This window comes from Elephas maximus, chromosome 17 (genome assembly GCF_024166365.1).
Source record: "Elephas maximus indicus isolate mEleMax1 chromosome 17, mEleMax1 primary haplotype, whole genome shotgun sequence".
NCBI classification, from domain to species: Eukaryota; Metazoa; Chordata; class Mammalia; order Proboscidea; family Elephantidae; genus Elephas; species Elephas maximus.
The window spans coordinates 86648382-86673564 of NC_064835.1; the positions used below are offsets into that span (position 1 = coordinate 86648382).

The 25183-nt window shown below is 38.3% G+C and overlaps 1 protein-coding gene across 4 annotated transcripts in view; it reads left to right on the top strand.

Moving 5' to 3' along the window:
* TSGA10 (testis specific 10) overlaps nt 1-25183 on the top strand; it is a 147469-nt gene that overhangs the window by 18989 nt on the left and 103297 nt on the right. For all 4 annotated transcript variants that reach the window (XM_049856556.1, XM_049856558.1, XM_049856557.1 and 1 more), the window contains exons 3-9: nt 2940-3155; nt 9578-9643; nt 10901-11068; nt 13337-13492; nt 16118-16288; nt 16372-16449; nt 17506-17657. In XM_049856556.1, coding sequence (XP_049712513.1) covers nt 2940-3155; nt 9578-9643; nt 10901-11068; nt 13337-13492; nt 16118-16288; nt 16372-16449; nt 17506-17657 — 1007 coding nt within the window. The remainder of the gene's footprint in view (nt 1-2939; nt 3156-9577; nt 9644-10900; nt 11069-13336; nt 13493-16117; nt 16289-16371; nt 16450-17505; nt 17658-25183) is intronic.

The following is a 25183-nucleotide window of genomic DNA, read 5'->3' on the forward strand; positions in this document are numbered from 1 at the left end:
ATACCATAAGGTCACAAGCATTACCTTAAATTTGTCTTTTCGAAGATTTTCTGGCAGTACAGGGGAGAGGCCAAGAGAGGAGAAGAGAGGTGGTGCTGTAACTCAGGCTCCTGTGATAAACAGCCCAACTAAGGCAATAGCAAGTGCATTTACACTTTCCCTTCTTGTGGTTTTAAAATTCTTAACAAGTTTCCTTCTGTCTTGGGTTTGAAAATTCAACTTCTTAACCTCACAAGTTACCTGACAGCTCCAAATCCCACAAGATAATGTGCCTTACAAAATACCAAAGCCAAGGTTGGATTAAAATAGTGGCTTTTATTATGCTTATTTGTGTGTATTTATTGAGTATAATAATGACATCATAGCATATTTAGTTACAAGCAATTTCTGGCCTTTAGGATACTTAATAGTGACAAATTATATTTTTAAAGAAAACTGTTGATTTTGATGGTTTGGCAGGAGATACCCCATAGTTATTTGAAGAAGGCAAAGTCAGGGTAAAAATAATATTACAACTAAGAGATCAGGGATGTAGCAATTTTAGATGCTCCTTAAAGACAGAGACTGTTCCTTGTTTTGTTTCGTTTCGTTTTTTTTGTACATTTTCCGCAGCTACCAACACAGTGCCTTGCACCAGAGTAGGGGTTAAATGCACAATGAGAGACAGATACTATGGAAAAGGACCTTTGTGCCACCATGTTACCCCATAGATATCTCCATTACGGCACTTAACATGTATTACAATTCTCTGTTCATGTATTTCATCTAAACAATAAGTTCCCAGAGGGCAGATACCTAACCTATTTTGTATCTTTGGAATTTAACATAGTTCCTGGCATGTAATTGTGGTTCAGTGGGTGTCTTAGTTATCTAGTGTTGCTGTAACAGAAATACCACAAGTGGATGGCTTTAACAAACAGAAGTTTATTTTCTCACAGTTCCAGAGGCTAGAAGTCTGAAATTAGGGTGCCACCACTAGGGACAGGTTTTCTCTCTCTGTAGCCTCTGGAGGAAGATACTTGTCTTTTGGAGCTTCTGCTCCTGGGTGATCGTCATGTGGTTGGGCATCGCTCTCCCCACATCTCTGCCTCCTAGCTTCCTTGTTTAATCTCTTTTATATCTCAAAAGAGATTGACTCAAGATAAACCCTACGCTAATCCTGCCTCATTAACATAACAAAGATACCCCATTCCCAGATGGATTATAATCATAGGCATACTGTCAGGGATTGAATTTGTGTCTCTGGAAATATCTGTCAGCTTGGCTAGGCCGTGATTCCCAGTATTGTGTGATTGTCCACTATTGTGTCATCTGATGTAATTTTCCCCTGTGTTGTAAATCCTATCACTATGATGTTAATGAGATTGATTAGTGGCAGTTACATCGATGAGATCTACAAGATTAGATTGTGTCTTAAACGAACCTGTTTTGAGATATTAAAGAGAGAAGCAAGCAGAGAGACATGGGGACTTCACCAAAGAGAAGCACTGGGAACATAGCGTGTCCTTTGGACCCAGGGTCCCTGTGCTGAGAAGCTCCTTGCCCAGGGGAAGATTGATGACAAGGGCCTTCCTCCAGAGCTGACAGAGAAAGTCTTCTCCTGGAGCTGATGCCCTGAATTTGGACTTGCAGCCTACTAGGCTGTGAGAGAATAAATTTCTCTTTGTTAAACCCATCCACTTGTAATATTTCTGTTATAGCAGCTCTAGATGACCAAGACACAAACCAAAAAAACCAAAAACCAATTTTTTGTCCATTGCCATTGAGTCGATTCCAACTCATAGCAAGGCCTATAGGACAGAGTAGAACTGCCCTGTAGGGTTCCCAAGGAGCAGCTGGTGGATTCGAACTGCCAACGTTTTGCAGTCAAGCTCTTAAGCACTGCGCCATCAGGGCATTCAGTCCATAACAATGGGTCTGTATATATCTTTCTTTAAAGGCGTTTGGATACCTCAATGACAGCAAGGCCCTTTCACCCTTTCCTTCATTCGTGTGTTGATAGTGGGTTGGGAAGGAAAGCTGTGGTCCTCTACATTAGTCAACATATACTCGATTGATTTGGTATTTAACTTAGGTAAGTTACTGATATTTTCAGAAGGACCTTGCTAAACAGTTGAGTGTTTGGTAACAATAATGAGAAATTTAATTCTGAAGAACTCTTTGACTAATGATATTAATTATTAAAATTAAATAATTTCAGGACTGTTGCAGATATAACATTGGACCATTTTTCTCATAGTTCAGTTAAAAATCAGTAGTAATTAAGTTCTTTTTAAAATAAACTCTTGAAAAATATGGCTATGAAAAAATTTAAGTTTTATTTAAATCTATCTTTTCAAATAGGTAATACATCCACATGATACAAAATTTAGAAGGTACAGTTGATTCTAGTCACCTAGTTGCTCTCCTCAGAGGGAAGCTAAGGAAAAAAATTTTTTTAATGTTTTTTAATACTTTATTGTTGTTAATGAAAATATACATAGCAAGCAAAAAAACAGTCACCAATTCAACAATTTCTACATGTACAATTAATGGTCATTGATTGCATTGTTCAAGTTGTGCAACCATTCCCACCCTCCTTTTCTGAGTTGTCCCTCCCCGACTAACATAAGCTCACTGCCCCCTAAGCTTCCCGTCTAACCTTCCGAGCTGCTGTTGTCAATTTTGTCCCATAGAGACAGCTCTTAAAAGAGCACAATGCTCAAGGCAGACTTTCCTTACTAACTACGCTAAACTATTGTTTGGTTTAAAGAAGACTTCAGGGGATATTTTTGGTTTAAGGTTTAAAGATTATCTCAGGGCAATAGTTTTGGGGGTTCACCCAGCATCAGTGGCTCCAGAAAGTCTGGATTCCATAAGAATTTGTAATTCCGTTCCACATTTGCTAAGGAAAAAATTATAATGTGTGTGTGTGTGTGTGTTTTTTTTAATTATGACAGATTGAAGATCTCAAACAGACAAATCATGGCTTGGAAGACTATGTTAGGAAACTCTTGGATAGCAAGGAGGTGGTAAGCAGTCAAGTGGATGATTTAACCAGCCACAATGAGCACCTCTGTAAAGAACTGATTAAAGTTGACCAACTAGCAGAGCAACTAGAGAAAGAGAAAAACTTTGTGGTGGATACCGCCGACAAGGAACTTGAAGAAGCAAAGGTATTAGATGCACTACTGATCATGGTTTTAATTCTGCTTTAAAAATCACGTGATTACTAAATACAATGGAAAAAGCAACATTGTTATTTGTATCATTTGAAAACCTTTTAGATTTGGCAGTGTATTTAAATGTCTAAGGATTAAATTATATCTCATGTTTGCTTTCTCTAAAAAAATGTTCAAAAATTTCTTAATATATAGTGATTACAAAAACTTTAAGCAACAGGAATGTTTTGTATATTTACCTCCCTCCCCAATCTTTTAACACTTTGCAGAGATATCTACAAACAGATACATATATTTCCATCCTTTTTTTTCTTGCCTTTTTTTCACATTTTTAACTTATTTTACTTTTTTTTTTTTTAAGTTAATTTTTATTATGCTTTAAGTGAAAGTTTACAAATCAGGTCAGTCTCTCATACAAAAATTTATGTACACCTTGCTATATACTCCTAATTGCTCTCCTCCTGATGAGATAGCACAGTCCTTCCCTCCACTCTCTTTCCTCATGTCCATTTGGGCAGCTTCTGGCCCTCTCTGCCCTCTCATCTCCCCTCCAGACAGGCGATGCCAACATAGTTTCATGTGTTTACTTGATCCAAGAAGCTTGTTCTTCACCGGTGTCATTTTCCATCCCATATTCCAGTTTCCTCCCTGTATGAAGAGTTGGCTTTGGGAATGGTTCTTGTCTTGGGCTAACAGAAGGTCTGGGGACCATGGCCCCCAGGGTCCTTCTAGCCCCAGTCTGACCATTAAGTCTGGTCTTTTTACAAGAATTTGGGGTCTGCATCCTACTGCTCTCCTGCTCCCTTGGGGGTTCTCTGTTGTGTTCCCTGTCAGGGTAGTCATTGATTGTGGCTGGGCACCATCTAGTTCTTCTGGTCTCAGGCTGATGTAGTCTCTGGTTTATGTGGTCCTTTCTGTCTCTTAGGCTCATAATTACCTGTGTCTTTGGTGTTCTTCATTCTTCCTTGCAACAGGTGGATTGAGACCAATTGATACATCTTAGATGGCCGCTTGCTAGTGTTTTAAGACCCCAGACACCAAAGTGGGATGCAGAATTTTTTTTAGTAGATTTTATTATGCCAGTTGACTTAGATATCCCCTGAAGCCATGGTCCCCAAACCCCCACCGCTGGCCTTTGAAATGTTCAGTTTATTCAGAAAACTTCTTTGCTTTTGGTTTAGTCCAGTTGTGTTGACCTCTCCTGTATTGTGCATTGCCTTTCCCTTCACCTAAAATAAACCTTACCTACTATCTAATTAGTGAAAACCCCTCTTCCTCACTCCCTCCCTCCCCCATCTTGTAACCATCAAAGAATATTTTCTTCTCTGTTTAAACTATTTCTCCAGTTCTTATAATAGTGTTCTTATACAAGTTTTTTTCAAAAGTTTTATATTTTTATGTAATCAAATTTGTCAGTCTTTATTGACTTCTGAGTTTTGATTCTTGTTTAGGAAGGCCTTCTAACCTCAAGAATACAAAAACAGTTTCTAAAAACTTTCTTTTAATAGTTTTTTATACTTTTATTTTTTGATCATTCTGGAATTTTTTTTTTCTTGTGGTATGTGATAGGATTGATAGTAAATTCGCATATGTGCATGGTTATGTTTCTGGACTCTGATTCATTGATTACCTTTTTCTATGCCACTTCCACATTATTTAAGGAGCACTGGTGGCTCAGTGGTTAAGATCTCCAAAAGGCTGGCAATTCAAACCTAACCAGCTGCTCTATGGGAGAAAGATCTAGCAATCTTTGTACACGTAGAAACTGTTGAATTGGTATATATTGTTGTGTGTATTCTTAACAACAACAAAATTAACTGTTGATTAACTGTAGGATGGTATGTGTATATATGCAGTAAACCTCACCGGTTTAGACTGTTTAAAATATAAGTCTAAATTAGCGAAAAGGCTGATTAATGGAATTTTTAAATACATGAAGTTAATTACTTTAAAGTAAGTCGCCTTCTTTAAAGTAAAAATTAACTGATATTCAGGATATGATCGGGAGGAGCAGAAAAATGTACAAGACTGAGTGAAGCCTAATTGGCTGAATTCCAATAAATAATCTCTGTTTAGAATTCATCAATTTTAGAAAGCATTGGTAGGGTCTGTGTTCTAGAGAGAAAACGATTACTCTGTCAGGGTGAACTCTGCTATCAAAAGGGAGAATTTCAAGAATATAAAAAATCAAAAACATAACAGCCAGGATTTACCTAAAACTGGAAATATTAATTTACAAATGGAAACTCTTCTTGGCTCAGAACAGTGTTTCTAGGAAATAGATATACATACATAGTATGGAATGTTAGGGTTGTATCTGAGAATTGGAAAATTGTTCAAGGAGGAGGTGGGGCAGCTGTTCTAGAGATAAAGCAGAGGTAACATTGCTGCTGAAGGGATAACATAGGGAACTTATTACATGGAGGACAAAATGGAAATAGGTCCTCTATTCCTGTTGGTGGAATGCCCTCAAACAGGGAACTTCCCCGCTTCAGTAAGTGGCTGCCCCAGGGTAGAATGGGAATGCGAAGAATGCACAACTGGGTTGGGTGTATGAGCACCAATGTGTGTTCTCATCATCACTGTGTGTGCAGTTAGGTTTATAATTATTGGGGAGAGATTTCTTCCCTAATTTGGGGGGTAGAGAATTTCTAATTTGAGAGCTGGGAAAGAATGAGTTCTCTACTGTTGGAGATTATGTCCTAGGTATGTGGAGGAACAGTCTGAGGCTAAAGCTAGTGTTAGTTTGTCAGGAACTGAGGTAGATGATACTGCAATATTAAATTTATTTAATGGGAAGAGTTTACTTCTAGTTGTTCATGTTTTTAAAGGTCCGCAGAGTAACTTCTCCCATCGTTTATTACACTGAAATGTTTTGAATATCTAGTATTGTACTATCTATTATATAACAAATTACTCATAAACTTTAATGACTTAAAGCAACAAACATATCTCACAGTTTCTGTGGGATGGGAATTCAAGAGTGTCTTTGCTGGGTGGTTCTGGTTCAGGGTTTCTCAGAAAATTGTAATCAAGATGAGGGCAAGACTGCAATCATAGCTTGACTGTAAATGGAGGATCTGCATCTAAGATGGCCCACTTAGATGGCTGTTGGCAGGAGGCATTGCTTCCTTGCCAAGTGAACCTCTTCATGGCAAGTGGGTCCCTGTCTGTCACCTCCACCCTGAGCCAGTGATCCAAGAGACAACAGCAAGGGGGTAAATCTGCATTTCCTATTTTGACCCAGTCTCAGAAGTTATGTACCATTACCTTCACTATACAGCAGGGAGGAAAGTCTACAGTGTCTGTTATGACCCAGGCTCAGAAGTTATGACCCAGGCTCAGAAGTTATGTACCATCACCGTCACTATACAGCAGGGAGAAAAGTCTACAGTGTCTGTTATGACCCAGGCTCGGAAGTTATGTATCATCACCTTCACTATACAGCAGGGAGGAAAGTCTACAGTGTCTGTTATGACCCAGGCTCAGAAGTTACATACCATCACCTTCAGTATATTCTGTTGATAAAAATCGAATCTCTTAGTATAGCCCACTCTCAATCCGAAAGAAATCAAGCTCCACTTTTTGAAGAGGAAAATATTAGAGAATTTGTGGATATATTTTAAAACTTCCACAACTATATGCCTCCTTTTGTCTTGTTTATTATTCATGTAATCATTCATGCCTTAATACAGTGTTTCCCAGACAATTGAACACAATTATTTGAAATATGAAGAAGCAGAATTATAATTTTACCACTATTAGTTTCTTCACATAGTTTATCTTTTTAATTGACACATCTAAAAACTACAACCAAGCCTGTAGCCCTTGAGTCCATTCTGACTCATAGTGATCCTATAGAATAGAGTAGAACTGCCCCATAGGGTTTCCAAGGAGTGGCTCGTGGATTTGGACTGCTGACCTTTTGGTTAGCAGCCGAGCTCTTATCCAGTGCACCGCCAGAGCTCCTAAAACATATATGAGTGCACATAAAATGCTTTTTGAATGACACAATCATTTGTTGTTAGGTGCCGTCAAGTCGGTTCTGACTAATAGCAACCCTGTTTACAACAGAACGAAACACTGCCTGGTACTGTGCCCTTCTCACAGACGTCATTATGCTTGAGCCCATTGTTGCAGCCACTGTGTCAGTCCTCTCTTTGAGGGTCTTCCTCCTTTTTGCTGACTCTCTACATTGCCAAGGATAATGTCCTTCTCCAGGAACTGATCTCTTCTGATAACATATCCAAAGTACGTGATACGTAGTCTTGCCATCTTTTCTTTTAAAGAACATTCTGGTTGTACGTCTTCCAAGACAGATTTGTTCATTCTTTTGGTGGTCCACAGTGTATTCAATATTCTTCGCCAACACCATAATTCAAAGGCATCAGTTCTTCTTCAGTCTTCCTTATTCATGGTCCAGCTTTCACATGTACATGAGGCGATTGAAAATACCATAGCTTGGGTCAGGCACACCTTAGTCTTCAAGGTGACATCTTTGCTTTTCAACACGTTAAAGAGGTCTTTTGCAGCAGATTTGTCCAGTGCAATGGGTCTTTTGATTTCTTGGCTGTTGCTTCCATGTGTGTTGATTTTTGATCCAAGTAGAATGAAATCCTTGACAATTTCAATCTGTCTGATTTATATTTTGCCTATTATCTTTTGTTTCTCTCTCTTTGACTAGAATGTAAACCCCATGTCTGTTTTATTCATTGCATATAATACAATGTCAGGTACATAGTTGGTACTCATTAAATAATTGTCAAATAAATGAAAAAATTGGGTTAACATCTCTTCATTTGGGCTTGTTATAATTTTGATTTTCATAGTGGGATCAGCATTGTTTTATCATTATAGAAGCAGTACATGTTTATTATAAAAATTTCAGACCATATAGAAAAATATAATGAAAAAAAATTTAATTCTGTATAATAATACTTTGCTATAATTGATTTTTTTTTATAATTGATATAACGTATTTACCCTTTTTAACATTTCATTGATTATGTTCTATCTGCATCTAGGATGTGTGTTTATAAATTTATATGTGTATATGAACTTATTTTTTATGAAAATTAAATCGTTCTGATATTCTGTTTTGTAACGTGTGTTTTTTTTTCAGTCAGTTTACTGTAGACATCTTTACATATCATTCAAAATAGATTCACTTCTTTTTAGGGGCTGCATAGTAGTATAAATTAAAACATTGACAATCATTTATCTAAAAGTCTACAAAAACTTATCCAAACAATACCTTTCTAATAGTTGATAAACTTAAATATGACTGCCAGAGAAATATTAGAAGATAACTGTAGTCTAAAGAAGAAATAAGAATAATTCCAGTAAATTCAAATTTAAAGGCTAGTAGGCAACATCAGGGAACATCAAGATTAAGGAACATCAACAAGCCCAAGCTCGTGGCTTTCGAGTCGATTCCAAGTCATAGCGACCCTACAGGACAGAGCAGAACCGTCCCATAGAGTTTCCAAGGAATGCCTGGTGGATTCGAACTGCCAATCTTTTGGTTAGCAGCCATAGCTCTTAACCACTATGCCACCAGGGTTTCCATATCAACAAGGGAAAGGTTTTTATCCACTCATTAAAAACCAATATGCTAGTTCTTAACAAGGAACTCTATAACTTTGTATAAAAACTTAGTCACTGTCCTCTAGGAATTTGCAATTTAATTGCTTGATAAATTTATGACTGTAGATAACTATGGAAACCCTGGTGGCGTAGTGGTTAAGTGCTACAGCTGCTAACCAAAGGGTCAGCAGTTCGAATCCACCAGGCACTCCTTGGAAACTCTATGGGGCAGTTCTGCCCTGTCCTATAGGGTTGCTGTGAGTTGGAATCGACTTGACGGTAGTGGGTATAGGTAAGTATACTATAAGACTTCGTATGTTAAATGTCAGTAATTGATATGAAAATTATTTTGTGGATTGGGTTGAACTAAACTACTGAAGGAGTTCAGAGAAGCAAATAATTACTTCCGACTTGGGTGATTTGGGAAGGCTTCTTTTATTCCAGTCATTCTTTTATCTCTTCCTTATTACCATGTTCAGAATTCTAATTAGCATTAACATTTTGTCCCAGTTCATGGGAGGTAATTCAGGAAGATATAATCAATTAATATTTTACCCAGAACGTTGGATAATTGAAAGGAACTGCTACATTTCACCCTAGGCTCCTTTACCATCAAAGGTAAGGCAGACATAAAGGGGCAGGCTTGTTCCTTCTCTTTCTTTGAATAGTTCGTAGTCTTCCCGTTTTTTATCAAATGGCTTCATTTCATTTTGATGCTCTCTTTCCAATTAAAACAGCTTAAAACGTTTTAATGTAAATAATAGAAGTTTTAATTATTACAATTAAAAAAAAGAAAAAAAAGTTTTAATTTTTCTTGGCTTGTTTTTCAGATTGAACTTATTTGCCAGCAAAATAATATAATAGTTTTGGAAGATACAATAAAAAGACTTAGATCTGTAAGTACATTTTTAATAAATACATTTCAAGTAATTCTATTGAATTTGTAAGATTATAAAAGTTATTTATAATTTAATTAAATATGATATATAATCATGTATATTAAAAAAAGCTCTCATGCCTTTTGTGACCAGTAACAATTTTCACTTTCCAAAGGGGCACCTCCATCTGTAAGAATGATGCTTCTCTTGCTGCATTTCACCATTACTCCTTTTTTTCCCCAAGAGAGAGAGAGACAGAGACAGAGAGAGAGATAGAGAGAGATGGCGGGGGGAGAACTTTTGGTTGGTTTTGTGAATGGCCTTGGCTGTTACTTAATTTAAAATGATGAAGATGAATCATTTAATCCTCCAAATGTGAAGTGTAGTTGTCTACAGATTAATTTATATTTCCCTCAGCAATAAGTGTTTTTTAAACGATGGATTTGTTACTTAATTCTGAGTAATGTGCTTTCTTTATGTAGCAGAAGGAAATGAAAATTACTCTATTTAGACATTTTAGTATTATCATTTAAAATAGCTGAAATACTCTGAAAGTATATGTGTCATTTTCTTCCAGTAAAGTATTGGTAAATAAATGTTGTAAAAGAAATGTTTCTAAATATAATTAAAACAAAGGCAATTCATGGAAATGCACTTGAATGTGCATGTTGTTGTCGCTAGGTGCCATTGGATCAATTCCGACTCTAGTGACCCCATGCGGCAGAGTAGAACTGCCCCACGGGGTTTTCTGGGCCGTGATCCTTGTGGGAGCAGACGGCCATGTCTTCGTCCTGAGGAGCTGCAGGGTGGGTTCAAACTGCATACAAGTGTGGCAATAGCCAGCAGTCATTTTAATTTATTTGTTCATTGAACAATTATCGAACAAACTGAAGCAGTGTGGACAGATGCTTTAATAGGAGCATGTACATTTTCCTAAAGCAAATTAATTCCATTTCTAGGACTTGTGCCAGGTCTGTGGACGTTTCTGGCATCTCCAATATTTCTTTACCATTTTTTCTTCAAAATTATTGAGTAAATTTAGAGATACTTTCGGTTAAATAAGTACATAGCACATCCAGAAATGTTGGAAAAGAAAGATACCTAACTGCTCTTTAAAAGTATTGATGAATTAGTTTAAAATTTTTATAGTCTTGAGTACCAAATTTGAGCATTTTAATACAATTTGAAGGATTTTATTTGTTTTCAACTTTCATTTAGAAAATGATGCTATAGTTTAGCTTGAAATAATGGCCTAATTTTTTCCTCCTTGGCAAGATAATTTTAGAGACTGAAAAAGCACAAAATAAATCTCCTTCTAGACTTGATTCCTTTGTGAAGACTTTAGAAGCAGACAGAGATTACTACAAGAGTGAAGCTCAAAATTTGAGAAGGATGATCAGAAGTAGGTCTAAAAGTCCAAGACGCCCGTCTCCATCTTCCCGGGTAGGTTTTGGAAACTTAGAAATCTTTTTGGAGCTTTTTGCTTAAACATTGGCTTTCTAATCTTTGATTTACCTAATGTGGAAAGAATTCATTTTGATTCAGCATGAATCGCTATACCAAAGAGGTTGGGCAGCAGAGGTCTCTTTGGTAGCATAGTGGATCCTAGGTGTTCGTTCTTATCCCCAGTATCAGTAGTGATGGGAAGGTGTCTTAGTCACCTAGTGCTGCTATGACAGAAATACGCAAGTGAATGACTTTAACAAAGAGAAATTTATTCTCTCACAGCCTAGTAGGCTAAGAGTCCAAATTCAGGACATCAGCTCCAGGGGAAGGCTTTCTCTCTGTGTTGGCCTTCTCATTAATCTTCCTCTGGACTAGGAGCTTCTGTGCAGGGACTCTGGGTCCAAAGGACGCTCTCTGCTCCTGGCACTGCTTTATTGGTGGTACAAGGCCCCCTGTCACTCTGCTCACTTCTTTCTTTTATATCTCAAGAGATTGCCTCAAGAGACAATCTAATCCTGTAGATTGAGTCCTGCTTCACTAACACAACTGCTGCCCGTCCTCCCTTATTAACATTATAGAGGCAGGATTTACAACAGACAGGAAAATCACACAATACCAGGAATCCTGGCCCAGCCAAATTGATAGACACTTTTTTGGGGGGACATAATTCAATCCATGACATTCCACCCTTGGCCCCCCAAAAATGACATCCTTGCAGCATGCAAAACATACTTACCCAGTTGTCTCATAGCAAAAATATTAACTCCAAGTCCAAAATCCAAAAATTCATCTTCATCTGTGAAATCTAGAATACAAGTTATTCCCTTCCAAAGGTACAGTGGCAAAACAGGCATAAGCTAGACATTTCCATTACAAATGGGAGAAACTGGAGGAAAAGAAGGGATAACAGGCCCCAGGCAAGTTAGCAAAACACATTACGTTACCCTTCAAGGCTTTGAAAATAATCCTCTGTTCTCTGAGACAATTTACACAATGGCCCTGCCTTCCAGACTCTTGGTATTGGCCACACTGTCCAGATTCTGAGTGGAGGCCCCTCAGCCCTGGGCTTCAGCTTCACTTTCCAGGTCCACTGGGACAGCAACTCTGCTCCCTCGGCTTTAGGTGCACCATCCTCCTAGTCCATCTGAGTGGCGACTCCACCCTTAGAAACACCAAAGGCTGTGGCGCCACCCTTTGAAAACCCTGAGGTAATGGCCATACCTTTTGAGACTGAGGCAGCTTGGCTTCTTGCGTTCCTTGTCTCTTCAGCTTCTGTTTCTTGGTTTCTTGGCCTCTCAGCTCCTCGGGCCTCATGCCTGCATCTGCCCTGCTGGGGCAAGTGTTCCAAAGCTCTGTAGCCCCTCCAATAAGTGCCTGGAGGCACCTCCCTCTGCCAGGAAGCCTCCTGCGCACAGGCAGTCAGCTGTCTCGCTCCACAGGTTGGCTCCAGCTCTGTCTTGTGTGGTCTCCTGATTCTGCTGCTTCTAGTTCTCTTCCACTGCCACTTCTCTGCCGCTGCTGGTTCTCTATGCATTCACAGTGTGAAAACCATTTCCATGTTTGAGGTGTCTGTTAGAGCAGCACCCTGCTCTGGTACCAAATTCTTAGTCATCTAGTGCTGCCATAACAGAAATATCACAGTGGATGGCTTTAGCAAAGAGAAATTTATTCTCTCACAGTCTAGTATGCTAAAGTCCAAATTCAGGGCATCAGGTCCAGGGGAAAGCTTTCCCTCTCTGTCAGCCTTCTCATCAATCTTTCCACAGACTAGGAGCTTCTCTACGCAGGGACTCTGGGTCCAAAGGACGTGCTTTGTTCCTGGCACTGCTTTGTTGGTGGTATGAGGTCCCCCTGTCTCTCTGCTCGCTTCTTTTATATCTCAAGGGATTGCCTCAAGAAACACTCCAGTCTTGTAGATTGAGTCCTGCCTCAGTAACAGAACTGCTGCCTATCCTCCCTCACTAACATCATAGAGGCAAGATTTATAACATACAGGAAAATCACACAATACCGGGAGTCCTGGTCCAGCCAAAATGATACTCATATTTTTTGGGGGACATAATTCAGTTCCTGACAGAAGGTGATCAGACAAAGGTGGAGAAATTTGGGATGAGGCTCTTTAAAAGAGAGGCGTTTTTTGACTCTTTTTCTATCAGTTCCTCTTAGGATTATCCTCATGTTTACTTGAGACTGTGTACTGCCATCATAATCTACTAGTACAACATGTCAAAGAGGAATTTTAAATTTCTTACGTAATAATTGTAGGGTGCAAACTGTGATGTAGAGCTTTTGAAGACGACAAGGGATCGTGAAGAACTTAAATGCATGCTGGAAAAATACGAGCGTCATTTGGCAGAAATTCAGGGTAATGTCAAGGTTCTTACATCTGAGAGAGACAAGACCTTTCTTCTGTATGAACAGGTGAGCTTATTTTAAATAAACAAAGTACGTAACTAATAGCATTCAGTTCTAGAGGTGTGGAATTATTCCTAAATTCTATAAGAGTGCTGAAATTCACCAGTCAGGTTAATCTAAAATTTGGGAATTACATCCATTCTTAAGATATTCTCAATGAAATGTTATATATTTTCCAAAATATTACATGGATTGATTAGTGTATATGAACATGCATGTATATGTTATTCCCTTATTAAAAAATCATATGCATGCTTAAACATAGTCTAATTTGGAATAAAAAATGGGGAAGTGTTAAATGATGAGGTATGGTGAATTCAAGGTGTAAAGATTAGGATTTGGGGATAAAAAATACTAACATCACTTTGAAGTACTATGAATCACTTTAGGAAATGCCCTGTAATTTGCTTAATTTAGGAAAGTCAGTTTTTAGTTTATTTTATAGCCTTTATTAATCAAATAGTTCTTTATCCAATAAATATTAAACTCCAGAAACAACAAATATAATTTCTTTTAAAAATATTAAAATTTATCAATAATTACAGTTACGTGGCTCTGTAAAGATGAGGTATTTAAATAATGCCCAGGAACTCAGTTCAGCCCGTATGTTACCTGATATATGTAGGGTTCTGGGCTTACATATAGAGAAAATGATAAGATGTAGACCCTGTTTTCTATAAATTTGTAATCTAGTCGGGGAGGTAAAGTATATTCTCTTTATTTTTTGTTAGCATTCTAGAAGATATTGAAGATGTAAAAGCAGTGGGCATTTTTAGTTATGGTGATGAAGTAAATCTTTGCTTATAAGGCGTTTGAGCCTTGAAGGATGAATAGGATTTCTCTTACCCCTAAAAGGGCTAGCAGGGACTTTCCAGACTAAAGCAACGGTATGAGACAAACAATAAAGGCAGGAAAATCGATAGTAAATAGGTTAGTTTATGACTAGAATAGAAGGTCTGTGTCAGTGGAGTAAAACCAAAACCCAACCAAACCCATTGTTGTTGAGTGATTTCCAACTCACAGCGACCCTATAGGACAGAGTAGAACTGCTCCTTGAGTTTCCAAGAAGCGCTTGGTAGATTTGAACTACCGACCTTTTGGTTAATAGCCATAGCAGTTAACCAGTACGCCACCAGGGTTTCTCAGCGGAGTAGATTACTGAGAGCAGGAGCCTGCAAACTCTTAAAGGGTCAGATAGTAGACGTTTTCAGCTTTGCACCCCATATGGCCTCTGCTGCAGCTGTTGGACTCTGCTGTTGTTGCATGAAAACAACCATAGACAGAAAATAAAAGAAAGAATGTGGATGTGTTACAGTAAAACATGATTTATAGACATTGAGATTTTAATTTCATATAAATTTTATATGCCACGAAATGTTCTTCTTTTGATTTTCCTTCAGCCATTTGAAAAGGTATAAACCATTCTTTACTGACAGGCATTCTGAAATAGGTAGTGGACTTGGTTTGGCTTCTGAGCTATATGTAGTTTGCTGACCTCTGGACTAAACGGTAGAGGTCGTTCAGGGAGCAAATAAGGGGTTTATACCTTGCCCTGTAAGTAATAGGCAACCTATTTTTTTTAAAAGCAAGATAAATATGAACAAAATGTTTTTATAGTACTAGCTTGGTGGCAATCTAGTATCTCTTACATAATTCTTGTGTATTTTCTCGTCATATGACAATCTCTCCTGAGGGAGAGACCATGGACAGTGAAGCTCTTTAGGAGGCTGTTATAATAGGGCACACATGAGATATTAAGAACTGAGCTAGGGTGTTATCAGTGGACATACAGGTAGGGACAGATGCAAAACAAGGAAGGCTTGACAAGATCTGATTTTAGGAGGAATAAGGGGGAGTGGGAGTAACTGAAGTTCTGTCTCAAGTGAGAAGAAGAAATAGGAAAGTTACTGCTAGTTTGAGGGGAAAGACTAGTTTGGTTTCAGACGGAGTAAGATGATGATGGTGGTACGTTTGGGAGTAACTGCTACTAGGCATTAAGTAGTGCGGGACTGGAGTGCGGGGAGGAAGAGCTGAACATGTAGATGTAGACGTCCTCGTTTAGGGGTGAGACAGAGGCTTTAGAGTGGATGAGGTCTCTGAATGAGAAAGCTGGACATGGACGAGCAAAGAGGAGCCTTTGAAAGAGATCAGGAGGACAGAGAACCGGGGTAGCACAATGTTATAAGGCCAAAGAAGGAAGGGATTTTAAGAAGGGTGCTGAAAACAATACCAGATGTCGCAGAAATACCAAGGAGCACAGGAACTGAGAAAAGGCCGTTAGATTTGGGGAGTAGAGGTCAGTAGTGAAATTAGGAATTCAGATTCTGCAGAGCAATGGGTGAGCGCCAGGTTACGCTAGCCTGAGAGAATGGGTGATTAAGGATTGTTGGCACTTAGTACAGGCATCGGTACCTTTTCAAGCCCTGGTGGCACAGATGGATTTGAACTGCCGACCTTTTGGCTGGCAAAACTGCCGACCTTTTGGCTAGCAGCCAGCTCTTAAACAACTACGCCGCCAGGGTTTCCCATATTAATATAGGTTTGCATTTCAACTGGTTGGATATAAGGTAACTATTTACATGTGTTTTCAAAGTTGTTAAAGCAGGATGGATCTATGTACTTAATTAACAGGCCCAGGAAGAAATTGCCCGACTTCGACGAGAAATGATGAAAAGCTGCAAGTCTCCTAAATCTACGACAGCGCATGCCATCCTCCGGCGGGTGGAGACGGAAAGAGATGTAGCCTTCACCGATCTACGAAGAATGACCACAGAGCGAGATAGTCTGAGGGAGAGGCTAAAGGTTCGAGAGACATTTCACCTATATGAACACATATGAGACACATGCAGAGAAATTAAAGACACTTTATTTTGTTTTTTGAACAGATTGCTCAAGAGACAGCATTTAATGAGAAGGCTCACTTGGAACAAAGGATAGAGGAGCTGGAGTGTACAGTCCATAACGTAAAGAAAAATCAGTTTTGCCCTTTTGGCTATAAACTGTTAATGGTTTTTCCATTTCCCTTTTTCTTGTGCTCAAAGAAGTTCTACTTTTTCTAAGATAAAATAACTGTGTAGTATTTGTAGTCCAAAAACATAAGGTGGTATGTATGGTATAATTTGTCACTTTTTCACTTGCTTATTTCCTTCTGAAAATGTAAGTAAAATCTTTTTTATGTTGGGGTTGCAAAAATGTATTCTTTTTTTAAAAAAAATTAGGAATTCAATGTCAGGGATTTTAGCAACTTTTTCATTTTCCTATTTCATTAAAGATGATGTTGTCAGATATGGAGAAAATGGCTCATTCTGCCTAAGGAAAAGATAGAGCAGAGAGAATTATGAGGACATAAAAATTAATGAAAGAATATATTTGAATTGAGTGTAAATGTGAATCATTATCTTTTTTTACTAATCAAGGATTTGAGATGCTATGAATATATATAAGAAGGGAAGTTTACTTTGTTACCAAATTTGATTGAATTTTTTTATAAGTTCGTCTGTAATATGTTGTTATGAGTTTAAAAAAAAGCAGAAGACAGGAGAAAAACAATAATCCCACTTTGTATGTGTAATTTGTTCATGTTGAACAAAGAAGAAATCCTTTTGTGAATAGGGCATGCACCGTACCATAAACAATGTGCACGTTGTGTGTTTTTCTGCTGCCGCACGACCCTCTCGCGCATTGTTTTCCTAGGCACGCTTTGCCTATTATGTGTGGGTGCGTTATTTGCAAAAAAAAAAAATACGGTATATGCTATAGTCAAATTGAACCAGATTGAAAAATGTAGACTGACACCTGAGGATAGGTTTTTGGGAGAGCCACGTAGTGGCTTGTTCCTGTTGATACCACCCGATCCCTCGTCCGTAAAACCTCTCGCAGCGGCCAGGTCTGACCCCGTCCTCTCTCCATGTAAATCTTGCCATAAACCACAGTCTGTGCAGAGTGAGTACGTCTCTTTCGAAAAGATGAACTAAGGCTTTTTTGGCGACGTCAGTAACTTTGTCATTTTGCTTGTACAGCTTGATGATGAACGTATGGAGCAGATGTCTAATATGACTTTGATGAAGGAAACCATAACCACTGTGGAAAAAGAAATGAAATCCCTAGCAAGAAAGGCAATGGATACCGAAAGTGAACTTGGCAGACAAAAAGCAGAGAATAATTCTTTGAGGTAAACTACATTACCCTTAAACCACGGAGAGTTTAACATCTCTGCTTTTCTTTAATACTGTACTTTATAATGAAAATTATGTGTTGACAGTAATTTCTGAGGTGATTACTTTGAGCAGTTATGGAAACGTCAGCACACATTAATGATTCCCCCAGGATCAGTCACAGACCAGTAAGCCTCACTTAACTGGGAATCAGATTTCTAGCTGTCTTAATCTCACATTTACAGAAAGCCTCAATGTTTACCTGAAATGGCTTTCAAAGCCCTTCTGGGTACAGAGCATATTTGATTGTTTAACTTAGCTCTATAAGTTTAAATTCTGCTCTGGGATATGAACAGTGTGAGAAGCCCAAAGCACAAGTTTGACAGTAAGGGGTGGCTTGGAATGCCGTGAAAAGCAGAGAAATACGAGCATGTAGTGGAACCGGTACTAACTGAATGCCAGGTACCGTGCTGACCCTTCCTACATGCTGGTTTGGTAGCAGAAGAAATACCAGCTAAAGCACCCCACAGCCGATAGATACGTGGGAATAAGTTTTGGAAGATCTTTACAGGAGTAGTTTCACCTTTCGTATTTGATAGGGGTTTACAGATTAAGGTTGAATTTCAGTGTGCACCTATGAATATTTGAAAAATAGTAATTCATGTGAATGTAAAGTATATTATTAAGTCTACAAATAATACTTGGTCCCCATATGAATTCCCAGAGTCCCTCCTTGGTGTTTTAGGGGTACATAGGTTGGAATCACTTACCAGGACAGATAATCACTCAAACTTCTTACCCTTCAGTTTTTTTTTTAAGTTTCCTGCTTATAAAGGTATTGCAAGCTCAGATAAAACAAGAGTAATAATAAAACAAGACATAGCCACAAACAAGAAAACCTTAAAATATAGAGAAAAGTGTGAAAAGAATTTAAATCACCTATGATTCTCTAACCCAGAGAAAATTATTATTTATACAGATCTGTTTCCAGCCAGAAAGATTTCTGTGTGTACATAAGCTTTTTAGTAATTGCAGTCATCCTGCGTAAAGTTATAAATGTGGCCAGTTTCACTTTATTGTATATCGTAAGCTTTTCCTCATGTCATTTGAAGTTCTTTGAAAGTATTTTAGTGGTTTATTAAAATATGCCAATGGATAGATGTAAAATAATTTTGGTTTTGTGTGTATTTGTTTTTTTTTAACAATTTTATTGAAATATAGTTGACATACATCCAGTACACTGCATGTAATTAAAGTATGGAGTTTGGTAAGTTTTGACATTTGACCTGTAAAACCTTCACCGCAATCAAGATAGTGTCCATATCCACTGCTCCCAGAAGTCTCCTCCTGTCCCTCTGTAATCTCTCCTTCCCACCCTCTGCTCCTCTCCACCGCCCATAGGCAACTGTGATCTGCTTTTCTGTCATAGAGATTTGTTGGGATTTTCTATAATTTTATATGCATGAAATATATAGTATGGGTTCTTTTGCTGGGCTGCTTTCACTCAGCATAATTATTTTGAGATTCATTTATATTGCTGCATATACCAGTAGTTCACTCTTTTTTTATAGCCATTATTCCACATAGACATCTGGGTTGTTTCCAGATTTGGGCTCTAACAAATGAAGTTGCTATGAACATTCTTATATAAGTCTTCTGTGAACATATGCTTTATTTCTCTTGGAAAAATACCTAGTAATAGAACAGTATGGTGGATGTATACTTAGCCTTTGAAAAAACTCTCAAACTGTTTTCCAGAGTGGTTGTACTGTTTTATGTTTGGACCAGCAGTGTATGTGTGATTCAGTTGTTATATACTGTATTTTTACACAAATAACGTACGTCTTCTATGTTTGTTTGCCAACTGCATCTTCCTCCCATGAGGAATTTTCATAAGCACTGCTATGCCAGTTTTTTTTTTATATGTTGCTGTAAAAAAATTAGCGTGGCACACTTAGGAAAATACCTCATGGGAGGAAGATGCAGTTGGCAAACAAACATAGAAGGCATGCGTTATTTGTGTAAAAATACCATGTTCACACCAACACTTGGTATGGAGTATCTTTTTAATTCTTTAGCCATCGTAGTAGGTGTGTATTGTGATTTTAATTTGCCTTAAAAACTAATGATTTTGAGCGTTAGTTCACATACCTATTTGCCGTCCATGTATCTTGTGAATTGTGTGTTCAAATTTTTTATACACCTTTATTCAGTTTATCTTGTTAAGTTGTAAAGATCTTGTCTATGTTCTAGATATAAGTCCTTTATCAGATATATATTTTTGCAAATATTTTCTCCTAGCATGTGGCTTGCCTTTTTATTTTTTTTAACGGTGTTTTAAAGAGCAAAGCTTTAAATTTCAATGAGTGCAATTTGTTGATTTTTAGAAAATTTATATCAAACATTTTGTGCTTTTTTTAGGAAATTTTTGTCAGGTCACAGATCACTAAGATTTTCTCCTGTGTTTTCTTCTGGCAGTTTTATAGTTTTAGCTCCTACCTTTAAATCTAGGATCCATCTCAAGTTAATTTTTGTATATGGTATGAGGAACTTTTTTTGCATATGGGTGTCCAGATTTTCCAGTGCCATTTGTTGAAGAAACTGTCCTTTCTCCACTGAATTGCCTTTGCAACTTTGTACAAAGTCAGTTGTCCATGTATGGGAGTCTGTTCCTGGGTTATTTATTTTGTTCCATGGATTTATTTGTTTATCTCGATACCAATACAATGCTCTTAATTGTGTAGCTCTAAGTCTTCAAATGAGGTAGCGATAGTCCTCCACCTTTGATTTTTTTAAAAATTAAATTGGCTATCCCGGTTCCTCTGAATTTCATTTTAATTTCAGAATCAGGCTCACAACTTCTGCAAAACAGTGCTGGGAATTTCATTGCAACTGGGGAGAAGTGACATCTTAACAATACTGAGTCTTCCCACCCGTGAACACAGTGTAACTCTCCCCTTTTTTAGGTCTTCTGTAATTTCCCTCAGCAGAGTTCTCTAGTTTTTTAGGCATTACACATCTTTTGTCATATTTATCCCTGTGTATTTCATATTTTTTGATGCAATTACAAGTGGAATTTTAAAATTTCATATTCGTATTTACTTCAACATTCTGTTGGTTAATTTAGGTCTTTTTCCTTCCCATATAAATTTTTGAATCAGTTTGCTGTGATTTTAAGTGAGATTGAGTTGAAGCTACAGGTCAAGTTGGGAAGAATTGATATCTTGACAATATTGAGTCTTTCAAACTGTGAATATCGAATATCTGTGTCTCCATCTAGACCTTCTTTGATTTTTTTCATGAATGTTTTGTAGTTTTCCACATAAACAATCTCGTACCTATTTTTTTAGATTTATACCTAAGAATTTCTTTTTTTGGTGCTATTGTAAAATTATTCGTTTTAATTGCAAATTCCACTTGTTCATTGCTGGTACAGTCAGCCCAGTATCTGCAGGTTCTGCGTCCACAGATTCAACCAACCATGAACTGAAAGCGTTCTGGGTGGGGGGAAAAAAGTGTTCCAAAAAGCTAAACTTGAATTAGCCGTGCGCCGAGCGCCAAGCACTCGGCTGCCTCGGCGGGAGTGAAGTAGGGGTAGGCATGCCTTGCTGGAGCGTCCCGCCAGTTCCCGGTCCCCGGTCGCTCTCCAGCGCTCAGTGTTCGAGCGTCCTTTGCCTCGCGTCTCCTTCGTTGGGCACTTGGGTTGTGTGCACCCTTTGTTTCTGTGAAAATGGTTCCTAAAAAGCAGGTTAATGGTCAAAGCAACACACAGACTTTTTTTCTTGTCGTTATTCCCTTAACAACACAATGTAATAACTATTCACATAACCTTTCCATTGTATTAGGGTGGATATCCGTGGGGGTTCTGGGAACCAATCCCCGCAGATTCCGAGGGAGGACTGTATGTAGTAAGCAAGTGGCTTTTGTGTATTAGCTTTGTATCCTGCAGCTTCCCTATAACTGCTCATCAGTTTAAAGAATTTTTTGTGATCCTGTGATTTTTCTTCTTTAGCACGTTGATGTGGGGGATTATATTGATTTATTTTCGAGTGTTGAACCACTTTGCGTACTTGGAATGAATCTCATTGGGCGATAGTGTATAATTATTTTTATACACTGTTAGATTTCAATTTGCTAATATTTTGTGAAATTTTACGTCTGTGTTTCTGAGAGATGTTCATCTGTAGTATTTCTTTCTTGGGTGTCTTCATATGGTTTGGGTATTAGGTAATGTTTACCTCAGAACGATTAGGAAGTGTTTGCTCTGATTTTCTTGAGCACATTGTGGAGAATTGGTATCGTTTCTGTAAATTTTTGGTAGAATTTACCAGGGAAATCTGGGCCTGGTGCTTTCTTTTTTGGAAAGTTATTAATTATTCATTTAATTTCTTTAATAGATTTGGCCCTTTCACCTTATTTCTCCTTGTGTGAGATTTCGTAGTTTGTGTCTTTCAAGGAATTGGTCCATTTCTTCTAAGTTTTCAAATTTGTGGGCGTAGAGGTGTTGGATGTATTCCTATGTTGTCCTTTTAATGTCTCTGGGATCAGTAGATATGACCTCTCTTTCGTTTGTGATATTGGTAATTTGTGTCTTATCTCTTTTTTTCACGTTTAACCTGGCCAAAGGTTTATCAACTGTATTGATATTTCCCAAGAACTAGCTTTTGGGTTTGCTGATTTTTTTTACCCCTCTTTTTTTCTGATTTCAATTTTGTTGGTTTATTCTCTAATTTTTATTATTTCTTTTATTCTGCTTTTTTTAGGCTTAAATTGCTCTTCTTTCACCAGTTTCCTAAGTTCAAACCTAGATTATTGATTTTAGATCTTTCTAATTTCCTAGTATACGCATGATGCTTTAAATTTCCCTGTAAGTACTGCTTGTGCCCCAGTCCATACATTTTGATAATTTTTATTTTCATTTAGTTTAAACTATTCTTTAATTTTTCTTGATTCTTCTTCTTTGAGCCATGTGTTACTTAGGAGCATGTTGTTTAACTTGCAAATATTTGGGGCTTTTCTGTCCGTTTTTCTGTTACTGATTTCTAGTTTAATTACATTGCATGTAAAATAATACTTGACTATAAAAAGGGTAAACTACTGATATATTTCAGTTTGAGAAGTTTCTATTCACATCTCTTTGAGTTCACTGATCCTTCCTTTGGTTGTGTCCAGTCTCCTAATGAGTTCATTGAAGGCATTCTTGTTACAGTTTTTTTCTTCTTTAATTTCTAGCATATCCTTTTGTTTCTCTCTCAGAGTTTCCGTTGCATTACCCATCTCTCCTTGACATCTGCTTCCACTGACAGACAAGTGTTGGCTGTGCTTGAGGTGCATTGGCCACAAATCAAACCCAGGTCTTCTGCATGGAAGGAGAGACTTCTACCTCTCAACCACCGTTGCCGTCACTAAATATTACGGTTAAATTTTTTTTTTCTAACTTGGCAGAAAATTTCATTTTAAGTTATTTAAATTATTTTGTTGAGGAATTTTTCATACACTTTACATTATCTTTTCTGTAAAATGCCTTTTAAAATTTTGGTCCATTTTTTCTGGTTGCAGTCATATTTTAAAATGAATTTGAATGTATTTATATTAAAGGTATAGGGAAGATATTAACTCTTTGACATATTTAAGGTTAATTTATGAGTTCTTTGTTTCCTTCCTGTTTTTATATTTCTCATTATGTTCTTGAATAACCTTTTTAATTTCTTCAGCTGCTTTATCTGTGTGTTCCTTGGCTTGCTCTGTGTATTGCCAGATCTCCTCCCTGATCTCGTTCCTGATGTCTTGAAGAGTTCCGTACATTAATTTTTGTATTCTGCATCTGGTAATGCCAGGAATGCACCTTCATCCAGAATATCCCTTGATTCTTTGTTCTGAGAGCTTGTTTAAGTGATCGTGGACTGCTTCTTTATGTAATTTGATATTGACTGTTGTGTCCGAGCCATCTATAAATAATTGTATTAGTTTATTTTGTGTTTGCTTACTGTACCCTAGCTTCTTGCTTTGTTTTGTTTTGATACACCCAAACAGGTTGCTTGAGTGAGCTAGCTTGATTATTTTCGCCTTCGAAGCTCTAACGTCCTGTCACCAGATGGCTAGAGCTGTTATCAGGTGTATGAGACTAGGAGTCCATTCATTTTTCTTGTATAGATTCAGCTCAGGTGTCCAGGTAGTTGGTCATCAAGTGTGTGGTACAGGCTCTGTCCTATAGTCTTAGAGGGGCAGAGGTGATTGGTGTAGGTACAGGTATCCGGTTGCAGCAGGGGGCCATGCTCTGAACAAGGCAGGGGGCTGACAACCATCCCCCAAGTGTCTGTGAGGAAGTGTGCCCCTGTTCCCTAGAGCATGCAGGTGGGTGGGTTCTGCAGATGGACCATGGGCACCCAGTTCTTTTGGTTGTGAGGACTAGGAGGTACCAGTTATCCTTGGACCCCAGTCACGGGTGGCTGGGTGACGTGAGTAGAGCAACAGTCCTTCGGGCTCTGATGTGGTAGGTGAGGACCCTGTTTAACAGGCAAAGTGGTGTCAAACATCAAACACCCACCTCTCCAGTGCACAGCTGAAACAGTTGCAGTCTGCCAACAAAGGCCTACTTGCTTGAAATAGGCCCACATAGGTCCTTGCAGGGGGAAAAGTTATTCAAAGTCCCTGGACCGTTTATGCCTGGACAGGAGGTGCTTCTGTCCTGAGCTCCCCGGGTTAGTGGAGCTGCCAAATTATCTTTTCCCCCAACTGTGAATTTATTCCTTCTCCAAGGCTGGAAGAATGGCTCAGGACGCTTGGCAGGACCTATCTCAGGCCCAGGGAAGTCAACAGCCACTAAAGCCGGCTTGGGGGCAGGGGCCGTGGTAAAATATACGCATGTACTTAGCTGTTGCCAAGAGCTCCATTCTTCTCTGGTTCTGGAGGTGTGAGTAGGCTCTGCGGCTGGCTGTCTCTCCCTGAGGAAACTGCGGCCGAACGCTACCATCAGACCGCCACAGTCGCTCCTGGGAATGGTGCCTGAGAGTTCCTGGCAATTCAGATCTGGCAACTCCTCTCTGCTTCTGAACCATGTCTCCTTCTCCCTGCTGGTCAGTCTGTTTTCTAACTTTGCCTTTAATGTTCAGGGCTCCTAGCTTGTCATAAATATAATTGTTTCACTTGTTTTTTTGGATCTTTGTTGTAAGAGGGGTCACTGGAAGTGTCTGACTACTCCGCCATCTTGTCCCTGCCTCCAGCCCATTTTTGTATCTTTTAACATAGAAGTTCTACTTTTGTTTTTAAATCTCTGTTCTCCTTGGTGATTTATTTTATTGCTTTTCCATTCCATTGTATTAGTAAAAAATAACATACATTCTGACACAAAAAATGCCGAAGACAATTTACACCTGAATGAATTATTATAATATGAACATCTGTGGAGCTACCCCCAGGTCAGGAAATATAGTAGTGTCAGAGCCTTAGAGATCTCTTGTGTTTCTCTCCCTAATCATATTCCATTTACTTTCCTTGAAAGGCAGTCTCTGCCCTGACTGTTGTGGTTATCTCTTTTGTCATT